General features: G+C 31.5%; 1 protein-coding gene across 1 annotated transcript; it reads left to right on the forward strand.

Moving 5' to 3' along the window:
* The first annotated feature begins 560 nt into the window (after positions 1-560).
* Positions 561-4,965, forward strand: LOC146919351 (YCF49-like protein). The gene is made up of 4 exons (XM_085712702.1): positions 561-863; positions 991-1,069; positions 2,008-2,076; positions 4,521-4,965. The coding sequence occupies exons 1-4, from the start codon at positions 601-603 to the stop codon at positions 4,626-4,628; spliced, it is 519 nt and encodes a 172-aa protein (XP_085568828.1). The 5' UTR covers positions 561-600; the 3' UTR covers positions 4,629-4,965.
* The last annotated feature ends 6,762 nt before the right edge of the window (positions 4,966-11,727 follow it).

The following is an 11,727-nucleotide window of genomic DNA, read 5'->3' on the forward strand; positions in this document are numbered from 1 at the left end:
AAATTTTTTGTTAGATTTTGGTTTCCTTAATTAGTGTTATGCTCGGAGACACTCTTAAACATTTTTCTTTATTTATTAAGGAAAAACTAACACCTTAAGACATAACTTAAAAAACTAAATGTAATTTTTTTTTTTTTGAAAATTGTACAATATCTTATAAGTTTCAAAAATTATATTTTTAATATAAAATTTATTTTTTATTTTATTTTAAACTCTTTAACTTATACCTTTAAAACACTAGTTAACATAACCCTATTTTTTTTTTTGGTCAAGTAGACTAGTGTCTAGAGCTCACACAATTAAATGTGGAGAAGTGGAGTGTTCGGGGTTCGAACCCCAGCCCCTGCATATAATATGCAATATCCATACCAACTGAGGTAAGTTCACGGGGATTAACATCACCCTATTTAATATTATCATTCATAAAATTCTTTACTATCAATTTCTAATTCATTTTCCAAACCTTAAAAAATACTAGAAAATTAAGCAACGATATTTTAGAGGGGCATTTGTCCCCAACTTGCAATATTAGATTAAACATGTCGATGGAAGATTGAGTTATCTGAAAAAACAAGAGGCCAAGAAGGAAGTAGCAAAACCATGGCTGCTGCAGCTACGTTGTACTTAGCAAAACCATGTTGTTCTACTCCCAAAATCCCGTTTCCGTCAAATTCAAGAGTTTTCAATAACAGTAGCTATCGATTTGGAACCTTAAAACCGAAAGCTGGTCTATCCCACTTCCTCAACGTTGTAGAAACAACTTCCTCGTACATTCAACTTCCACTTCAACTTGAACTTCAAGAACCATCCAATGCACTGTCTTTGCCCACTTGGGCTGTTCATGTCTCCAGCGTCGTTGAATGGTATCAATTTGACTTTTAACTTATCCGTTCTATCTGGTACTCTAGTATTTTTTTTTTTTTTTTGACCAATACTACTCTAGTATTTTAATGTTCATTGTTTGTGTTTTTTTTATAAAAAAAAAAAAAGGATTATAGCTATGGCTTTGGTGTGGCAATATGGGGAGAAATCTGGGCATGAAGCTTGGAAGGGTCTTTCCTGGGGCATGGTAAGTTTTTTAATTTTAATTCTTTCAAAAAAATTATTTTACTGTTATTATTATTAGGTTTATTATTTTGACGTAAGATAAGATAAAAAATTGAGTATAGTTGAGGTAGTTCAAATTGTTGGTGTTGTTGGTTGAAAATATACAATGTTGAAGAAGTCCTACATTTCTTGTAAAGGAAGAAGGAGACCAACCAAGACTATATACATGGACTCTAGTTCTTCATTACAAGTTACACTAGTCATACCATAAATCAAACGCAATTTTGAACGTCATTAACTATGGTTTTTAGGTGTATATTTGAACATAAAGCGTAGTTAACAAATATCATGTATATTTGAACACAATTTGAATGGTTAATTGATATCGTGTATATTTGAACACTTGAAAATCGTGATTAATGACATGTAGGGACGGTTAATGAGTTGTGATAGATTGTTATATTCATTCTTTTTTTTTTTTTGGAAAAAAGATTGTTATATTCATTAATCACCACCGGATGTAACCACATATTTAAAATGTCTTTAATCGTCCAGATTGTTGTCGAAATTTGCTTGAAAATGTGTATCAAAATGTCATTTTTGTATTATTATAATTTCTTTGTTCCATTGCTACTCTAGAGCTAGTCTTGTATGGTCACAAACCAAACGTATAATGTTTAGATACTCATACAAAGAGACATTTTTTCTAGTAATTTAAAATAAAATTGATTTTGACCAAAAAATAAATTAAAAAAAAATTGATTTATCATTTTGGGGATAAGTGCCTCTTTGCATCTCTGTGTGTGTGCGCGCGCGCTTAAACACTATACATTCGGTTTTGTGACCAAGCAAGTATTTCTCTGCTACTGGCATGTCTTTTACTTCATATCTTATATTTCCATTTGCAATTGCAAATGTAGTTTGCATAACTCTTAACCCTATGTTATCTAATTGTTGTAGGTACCTCTACTTGGTGGAGCATTTTGTGCATGCACATGGCATTTCTTTTATAACTCTGACTCCCTTGAGGTGAGAAAGCCTTTTTTCCTCTATACAGAACATCTATTAATTTATTACTACTAGAATTGTTGATTGAGGGCACCGTTCATATTTAAAGCCGAAATGGGTCTTCTTGTATAATTTAATTTGTCACAAAACACCATGAATGGCTACGGAAGGTTTTGTACCTGAATGATTTTCTCTCAACATTGTTGAACACATTTTACTTGTCGCAGCAATGGTTACTAAACTCTGCATCTAGACTAAAGAATTTCTACAATGTCTGTATTTTGCAATGCTTTTTCTTCATCAAAACTCAACAACGTCTCGACCTTATGGAACAAATTCATGACAGTTTAAACTAAGCCGCTGGAGCTTAAAAGCAAATTTCTATGCTCTTACCTATTCTTTCAAGTGTTGTTTAAAAAGCATTCTGTTGTGCAAGAAAAAGCAAAGCACGGGGTGGGGGGGGTGGGGGCAGGATTGAATTTGGTCAAAATGAGGGCTCAGGTAGAGGTTGCATTTAGGGGACATTTAAATTGGCTTATTTGAGTTTACCTACTACCATAAGCACTCGTGATACTGTTTGATAGAACTTATGAAAACTGTTCATGACATGTTCAAAAACTGTTTTTTATTTATTGCCATAAGCTCTCCATGATAAACACTTATATGATGCTGCTCCAGTCCTTCATATGCTGTCTAAAGCGAATGCCAAATGGTCAAAATCTGGTCTATTAGGAATTGGATTGGTGTAACCTCTGATCAAAATCTCATCACACCAATTCCATAAAAAGAGATTATTTATATTCATTGTCATGATAGGCAGCTTGGTGGATGTTGGTTGGTTGATTCCACAATACATTCAGAATTTTGCACAAAGCAAAGCTGAAAGCTGGGCTTTGGTAACTATCTCATTTGCCTAGTTGTGAAAGGCGGTTGGAGTTGAAATTATTGGTGACAAGCAAAACAATCCATCTTTTGCTGTCAACAATTGTTGCCATCACCAAGGCCGGCCGGTTTCTCCTCCTTTTGTTGTTGTTGATGCTGTCATTATTACCAAAATCTATATTATACCTAAGGTTGGGAATGAGTGAATGATCGTAAAAGGAAGGATTGTAGCATAGACTGTAAAATCCTTCATGAAATTAAAACTGTTACTTAAGCACACTGTTCATACACATGCATAGAACTGTGCTAGTTCACACATGCATAGATGCTTTTGTAACTTGCTTCTTTTTGGCCAATTAACCACCACAAAAACATCATTCTTATTTTGTTTTAAACAGTTTCTTTTCTTGGTGTGACATAGAAAATTATACAACCAATTCAGACATTGTAGGTACCAAGTAATTTGAGGAATTGAATACAATTTGTTTCATTAATTTGGTTTCTTACCATCTCTAACCATTCTCAAAATCTAAGGTAAAACATACTTCAGAAACAACACACTTCTGCAGGTTCGCCTTCAGAAAAAGAAAAAAAAAACTTCTGTAGGTTTGGATACAGGTCATTGCCATAAGATTCCGACAACTGTGCTAGAGTTTTGATTTTTCAAGTGTAGAATTTTCACTCTGCACTTTAAACTTTTTTTGATCTATTTTCAAAATCTACAATTTGATCATCAATCTTATTTATCTTTTCCTCATCTCTCACCATCCTTTTTAGACAATCTAGGCCTGATTGTTCAACTGTGCTAGTTCACATTTTATTTCATAGTCAACTTTGAAATTATGACTATAATACAAAATGTGGCTTAGGTGATAAGTTTGCTGTGTTTAAAGGCCTGTGCAGATAGTTATCCCTTCTTTCATCAACCATGTCCTATGGAGGTATGTAACTAGAGAATGGGACAAAAATCAGTTCTAAAACTAAGACTGTAAGTTAGTGGAAATTGGAAAACAATAATTTACCTCTGTCTAAGACCATTGAAGGAAAACTAATAATTAAAGACGAAATGGGAGAATCCCCTTTCTATCTGAATGTAGACTTAAATTTTCTCATTTATTTAGAAACAAAACTGCCATTTGGTATACCAATGTATTAGGCATAGCCTTGCTATGCGTAGCCTGTCCCAAGCCCGGATGAAAGAAGAGGGTTGTGTTAGGCCTCAACGGCCAACGTAAAACTTTGTCGAATCTCTATGACATGGACCAAATACGATTATGGCGCAATCTGATCCATGTAGCCGATCCAACTTAGTGGGAAAAGGCCTGGTTGTTGTTGTATACCATTGTACTGCTATTATATATATATATATATTTGTGAAAATACAGAAAATTTGTTTTTTGGATTACTGAGTTTTTCTGCAATCATAATGTCTTCTATGGCTCAACACAGAGACGTTGTCATGAAATTTTTCTTGTTGCATGAGAACAATGGATAATGATCCGTACATATTGTGCTAAAATCTGATTGAATGTGAAATAGGGGTTCTGCATATGAAATTAATGGCTTTTTGAAATGAATTGCAGGTATTGGTAGCTCTTCAAGCGGCACTAACTGTTATAGGTAATATAACAATGTGCATAGCCGCATACCGGATATATAAATCATCCCGCGAAAGCTCTGAGAATATTTGAAGTGTTTGATTACAAGTATCTCGAAGTAGCATTTACGTGTGAATGAAAGTCCTAATCTTTTACTGATTTACAAAATTATTCAGTGACAGATGGTATCTATAAGATACTGATACACTTTTGTTCCTTGATGTTGCTTTTGATCTTATCTGTGTAACTTTGGTATCTAGCTTTCTTTTCACATGATACTGTCTCCACTAGAGAATCCAACTGCATACTGATACATTAAAGTGACCTTTCCCTGTATTATTTGTCAATGTCAATAGAATACTTTGTGTATAGTACATTGATAAGAATGCTTAAACCTTTTTTCATTTATTTTAAATTTTGTATAATGCTATTTCTATTCTTTTTTATTATTCTACTCTATACTTCCCTTTTATATGAAGAAGGCAAAGAGATAAATTATTTTTATTCTCCTCTCTCTTAATTAAAAAATGGATGTGTAAGACACTAGTATAGAAAACAAGGTGCAAGAGCAATGTCACTGTCTAGTTTAAATGTCATTGTATGCTATTATGAGAAAATAACACTGCATCATATCTGAATAATGAAGATCAATACTATATTACATAAATATGTTGTGTGCTAGAATGTTTGAGCTATCAGAATTTTAAATCATGAACCATTTAAATTCACATGGTTTCCATAAGCTATGTAACAGGGATTTGGACTAACCGATAAGTTGGTGTTTAGATTAGCATATTTTAAGCTCAAAATAGTTGAATATTTAAAACTTCTGTGAAAGTTCTTTTTAAAAGTAAATGTAGTATAACCCTGTATGATACAGGTTTATTATGAACAACACATGGAGCTTTTACTTTTGGTAGATATTTGCACATGATGTTAATTGGTGAAGTGAATGTATACAAAAATGTATATATATATATATTGTACAGTGGATGAATTAGGCTTTCTCTGTTCATTCGGGTCCTTTGCACACCACATTGTCGTGTGAAGTTAGAAGAATTTTTTTTTAGTACATTAGACTATAAAAATGAAATATTAAAGAGATTTGTTGTCACCACATATAGTTCAGTGAAACTAAATCAAGTCTTGCATTTGAATAAATCAAGTGCCATTTTGTAAACTCCTGTACCTCCTCTATCCCTCAAATTCATGCACAAGTATAAATATACAGTAGTGGCAATGCATATCAAATCATTTCAAAATTGTGGTCCATTATATTGTATAACTAACGATGTGATTCTTCACATGTCCTATTTCTTTTTTAAGTAAAGAAAAAGGTGTTACATCTTATCTCTACGGAAAGTCTCTGCAATGCATTATGATCATGTAATAAAGAAGTCATGGCTCACAAGACATAACTCTGTGAGTCTGAAGTTGCTCTATCCACTGGCCTAATTTCCTGAACAAAGCTACATGACATAGATTGTGGAATCATACCCTGCCTTTGTTGATTTCCATATATCACCATTACACTCCGTCTCGTTACTGTTATAAGTAAAGAACCACTTTTTTAAATTAATTAAAGAACTAATACATCTGCTCTATAATATAAGTTATAAACCTTTTACATAAGTTGTAATGAAACTAAAAAATAGTCTTTTGCTTATAACAATGACCGGATCCAGTACATAGACACACTTAATAGAAATCTGATGCGTCAAACTGTATCCAACTCTTTTTTGTTTTTGTTTTTGAAGGAATGGATCCAACGTTTCCAACTCTTGTTGATCATCAATCAACACACGAGGCACATTCACATTAGGAATATTAGCCAATAATGGATACCAATTATTGTAATAAACTAATAATGCTCTTGTAACCAATGTAGTTTGAGGTTGTTCCTTCAGATGGCATAACCAATGGCAAGGATGAAACATCAGTTGAAGTTTTGTGCAATGGATGAACAAAAAGAAAGGTTGGTTTGCAGCACCAAAGTATGGCACGAGGTTTGTCAACAAGAGAAAGTAAGTCCCACATCGGATGTTCTCGAACCATAGAGATGTAGACTAATTATAAATAAGTAGCGTAGCATGTAGCATACCAATATGAATTGTGCTCTTGAAGGAGATCAATTAACATTTTATTTAAATAAATGTTAATTGCATCTTCTTCATTGCTTTTCACAAAAATTCAAATTTTTTTCTCTTTTTCTTTTCATTATTTTAGTTTGTCTTTGTTCCACTTTTTAAGTTAAAGTTGAAATAAAGTTTAAAAAAACTGTTTGTTGATTTTTTTTTTAGCTAAAAAGTATGAATTAAAGGGCGCTCATAAAATAATTATAAATGAACTACTATTTTTTTATACAAAAATACCGATTTTATTGTTTTTTATTTTTGTTATTTGTAATGCCTTTTATTATAGATGTTGTACCACTTTTACTCCTTATGAGTACTGTATCTTTGTTTATTTATAAAAAAAAAAAAAATAGAGACTTGTATGATGCAAAAGATAAATAAATATATTTAGGCTGTTCAGTTAGGCTCTGTTTGGTAAAAATAAGCTATAAGCTAGCTGATAGCTGATAAGCTAGCTGATAGCTGAAAAGCTAGCTTATAGCTGCTGACTGATAGCTGAAAGCTTATAGCTGAAAAACTAGCTGTTTGAAATTAAAGTGTTTGGTAAAATTAGCTTTTAAAATGAGTGATAAATATAAAATGACATAAAAGTACATGTATCTTTATTTTTTTTATAAATTACATTTATAAATATTTTCAACTTATATATTTATCTTAAATATTTAATTTATTTCAAAGTATTTTTTATCTTTAAAATGAAAACTGTGATTTATGAATTTATTTGATATATTTTTTTAACAAATCTTGTCTGACTTCATTTTTATAATTTTTTAATGGTTTTTTCCTTTTTATTTGAATCAGTAAAGAAGTTAAAAGAAAAAAAAATGATAATATGAATATATAAGTTCAATAGAACGTGTCCCTTTTGAAACAATATTTCAAAGAACTAAAATTAATCCTAAAAAAAAAAAAAAGAACTAGAGTTAAAAAAATAAAAATCAACGAAAAAAAAAGAATTAAAGAAAAATGAATAATAGAGTAGTAACTAAAAAAGGAACGTGGGCAGTTTTTTCCTTTTTAGTGGGCAATTTATTTTTATAAAAAATAACATTAAAGGTTAAAAATGGAAGAAAATGTAAAAAGCTATCAGCTATAAGCTAAAAAGCTACTTGAAATAGCTTTTCAAAAAAAGCTATAAGCTCGTGAGAAAAGCTTGTTACCAAACACATCACGTTTTCATCCAACAAGCTTATTAGCTAATCAAACAAGCTATAAGCTAGCTTATTTGTGTTACCAAACATAGCCTTAATGTTACCTATGTTTTTGAAATGTTTTTTGATTGATTGAGAGGTTATATTATATCTTGTTAACTTTGCTTTTAGGGTAATTCTGAAGAACATATTGATTGAAAAATGTTAGATCTTGCCAATCCTTGATTAGGACGTATGACTTTATTCAAAAAAGAAAAGAAGATCAGGACATATGAATTGCTACAACCTGCTGCCCCTAAACTTTTTTAGCTAAGCTTTAATAAACAATCAATTCAACTTATAAGAGTTGTTTCAAAATATAATTTGGGATAGTTCATTAAAAAAATTCAATGCATCTAACCAGATAGTTGGAGTATATCTTGAACTTTATCATTGATTTGTGGGTTTCACATAAATTGGGCTAGATCTTCTTGCTTTTTTAGAGTACTCTTGAGGTTTGGTTGTGTGAAAACATTGTTGAATTTTTAAGCCCTCGTGCTGTATTCATACATAGGACCATACTCACTTTCATTTTGGTCAATTAACTTTATAAACTCTTTATTGATCAATCTTAATTAATATTGGAGGGAGAAAGAGTGAATCCAAGAAGGATCAGTCTCAACCTATACTGCATTGGTGGAGCACGTTCTCGTCCTTCTTCTCCCTTTTTCTCTTGAAAATCTCCGAAAATCTCCAACAAATGTATATGCTTTTTAGCCTTTCTCTAAGGTCCACTTAATTGATTGAAGAGTGCCTTTAATAACTTAGACATATCCCACTCCTGAAACTACCTAGCTATAGGGCAATCTCAACGTATACAAGTGCCCATTTCTTTCTTTGGTAGTTGCGTATAAAGTGATTGTTCAAACTAGATTGATAAAATTCTGATTCTATATAATCTTTATCTCATAATGTTTACATTAAGCTTGTCTTCCGAGATGTCACTTGATTGAAAGTTATCTCTTTAACTTTGAGAAGCTCATTCGAGACCCGACGCCTTAAAAAAGATTACTTTATTTAGTTTGTGTCCATGAGACAACAATATAGATATCCATTGAATTTGGAGGGGAAAAGAAAAAATGTGACGGTCTAATTAATTATCCATTCATCCGGTTGAATCAATTTATTTATTCAACAATATTTGAATTTGAGTAATCTCATAGATTAATTAATATCAAGGGTCTCCTAGCTAATTAGCTAGTCCAGCTTGAATGTTGGATCATACTTATCCTACCCTAATGCATTGTCTTCAGTGAGTGAGAATATGATGGAAACTCCCACAACTAACAAAATGCATATATCACCATCTTTTTCTATCCATTTATTCTTTCAATTAACTTTTATAGCTACAAATTCATCACTTGAACTTACCAATCTTCTTTTCAAGTGTGAATACGCCGCATCATATATTTGCACCACTGTTAACACAAACATAACACCCTCTTGAATACACCACTAGAAAGACTTTTGATATCAGGATCCCCTTCTGCTCCTACCCCACCACAAATAGACCTTCAACCATTAAAATACTTAAGTATTAGAATTATGCAGAGATATATGATCAAGGATTATCGTTCATCACCTTTTTAATTTGGAAGGATATGTCCATAAATTATGTTTTCCATTCCTTGCATGTTGTTGTCACTTTCCAAATCGGAATTTGCTTTATGATTTTTTACTACAAGCTTCCAAATGGAGAACTTGACATGTTTCAGTGGTCTAACAATAACATAAAATATAATCTTAAGGGATATTTCAAGATACTCTAATATAATTAAAATATTTTTATAATATTCTAAAACCTAAATTGATAAAAAGAAATGATTCTTTGTTATGTGAACCGATCAACGACGTACAATTACAAAACTAATATCTCCAATTGAGTAGGATCACATAGATAACCAAACTCTCATTCAAGAGATTTAACATTGTCGTATTTCTAAAAATAAATTTAAAGGTGACCAAATAGGTGCATTTCTAGACGGGTTTCAGTTGACACTTAAAATTGTTTAATTGTTTTTAGGAAACCGGATGTGGTTTTGGACGCATGTGTGTGACATTACCGAGTAACTTGTGTTTGCTAATTAGCATGCCAAATGGACAATTATATGGAAAACGACACAAAAAGACATTTTACCCATGAACAAAGCTACAGAAACAAATAATTAAACGTGGCCCGTTTGACCTTTTTCCTTTTATCATTTTCTTATATCTGCACAAACAAATGTGATGCCAAACAACATAATAATTGTAATAACAACCAAATCAATTGCTCAACATTAACAAGATCACATAAAAACACTATTACTTGATAAATAAATTATTAGAGGATTTATCAGCAGTAATCAAAGATCAGAAAGTGGATTGAGCGGAACAAGCCCAAATTCAACAGTAAAAATGGCGAAATTATTACGTCAGATGTTTAGATCCGGGTTTGAATTCTGACTCTTCCATTTTTGTGTCTCAGTTTTCAATAATTATATCTATCTAAAAAAATTGGATTAATTAACATATTTCTTCCGTTTCAAAATAAATGTCGCACTCAGTCACTTCACACATATCAATACACGTCTTTGATCAACATCTTATAAAAGTTATGAAAGTTTAATATTTTGTAAATATTTATCGAGAAAAATTGAACAACATCTTATACATTAGTTAAAAAGTTTGGCTAAAATAAATCATATGAATAGTGCACATTAAAAAAATACAATATGTATTTTGAAACGGATATAGTGTTGAATATCGCAAGCTCTAATCCCCTCTCTCTTTTTGAATAAGTGGAAAGAGGTAGAAAAAAGCATGATGGTACTCATTTGTTAATGAGCTTTAATTTGAAATAAGGGAGTTGCGTTTGTACTTTCAAATTAAAACAGAGAAATCAATTGATGAATTATTAGAGGAATAACATTTTTAATATTGTAAGAATAAAGAAGTATATGGGACCTACCTAGTGTGGACCACGAGCCATGAAGAGCTCAAGTTGCTTTTTCTCTATTCAATTTTGATGCCCGCGACAAACCCTATGCTACGAAAATGTGTATCACACACAAAATCCGACATTTTGGTATGTATATATGTTTTTTATATAACACACACACATATATATATAGGGGGCTGTTAACTTGCACCCACCTAAAAACAGTGCAAGTTAACAAGCTGCACCTACTAGTTATTTACCAAAACACCCATGTTTTTCTATTATAAACAAATATTATTTATGCTATTTACAAAAATGTCCTTTTAATTAAAATAAAGTTTAATAGAGACAAAAGGGTGTTTTAGTAAAGTACAAGTAGGTGCAGCTTGTTAACTTGCACCTTAGTGTTTTTAAGTGGGTGCAAGTTAACAGCCCCCATATATATAAGAGTAATGATATTTTGACATCCATTTGATGACAACTTTGTTGACAACTTTGTTTTTCTTACTTTTTATTGGTCAAAAACAATGGAGAGAAAAAAAGGAAGAGAGATGATAACAACATCATGTGAGTATGAGAGAGAAAGTTGTCCAAAAGTTATCAAAAAGTGGTTGTCAAAATATCATTTCTCTATATATAAATTGGAGTTTGAATCTTAGATTTCTCACTAGATTTTTCTTTTGAAGGAATCACTAGATTATTTTAACCAAAAATAAATAGACAAAATTGGTCTAAAACTTATTACACACATAACTCCGGTCGAAACACTTACTTCATTTGTGTGTGATTCTTTTATGATATTTTCATTTCATTTATCTTTTTGTTGGTGGCAGGGGTTTGAACCCCGAACCTTACATATATTATGCATTGTCTATACCAACTGAGTTAAGCTCACGAGGACCATTCATTTCATTTATCTACTAAAACACATTTAATTATGAAGTTTT

Source organism: Medicago sativa, chromosome 5 (assembly GCF_051527215.1).
Source record: "Medicago sativa cultivar Bolivia chromosome 5, Bolivia_mono, whole genome shotgun sequence".
NCBI lineage: Eukaryota > Viridiplantae > Streptophyta > Magnoliopsida > Fabales > Fabaceae > Medicago > Medicago sativa.

Excerpts from the sequence above, each read along its gene's own strand:
- LOC146919351 (XM_085712702.1), top strand. The coding sequence starts at position 601 with ATGGCTGCTGCAGCTACGTTGTACTTAGCAAAACCATGTTGTTCTACT. Across the intron at positions 1,070-2,007 it reads AGGGTCTTTCCTGGGGCATG|GTACCTCTACTTGGTGGAGC; the intron begins GTAAGTTTTTTA and ends TAATTGTTGTAG. Across the intron at positions 2,077-4,520 it reads ATAACTCTGACTCCCTTGAG|GTATTGGTAGCTCTTCAAGC; the intron begins GTGAGAAAGCCT and ends AATGAATTGCAG.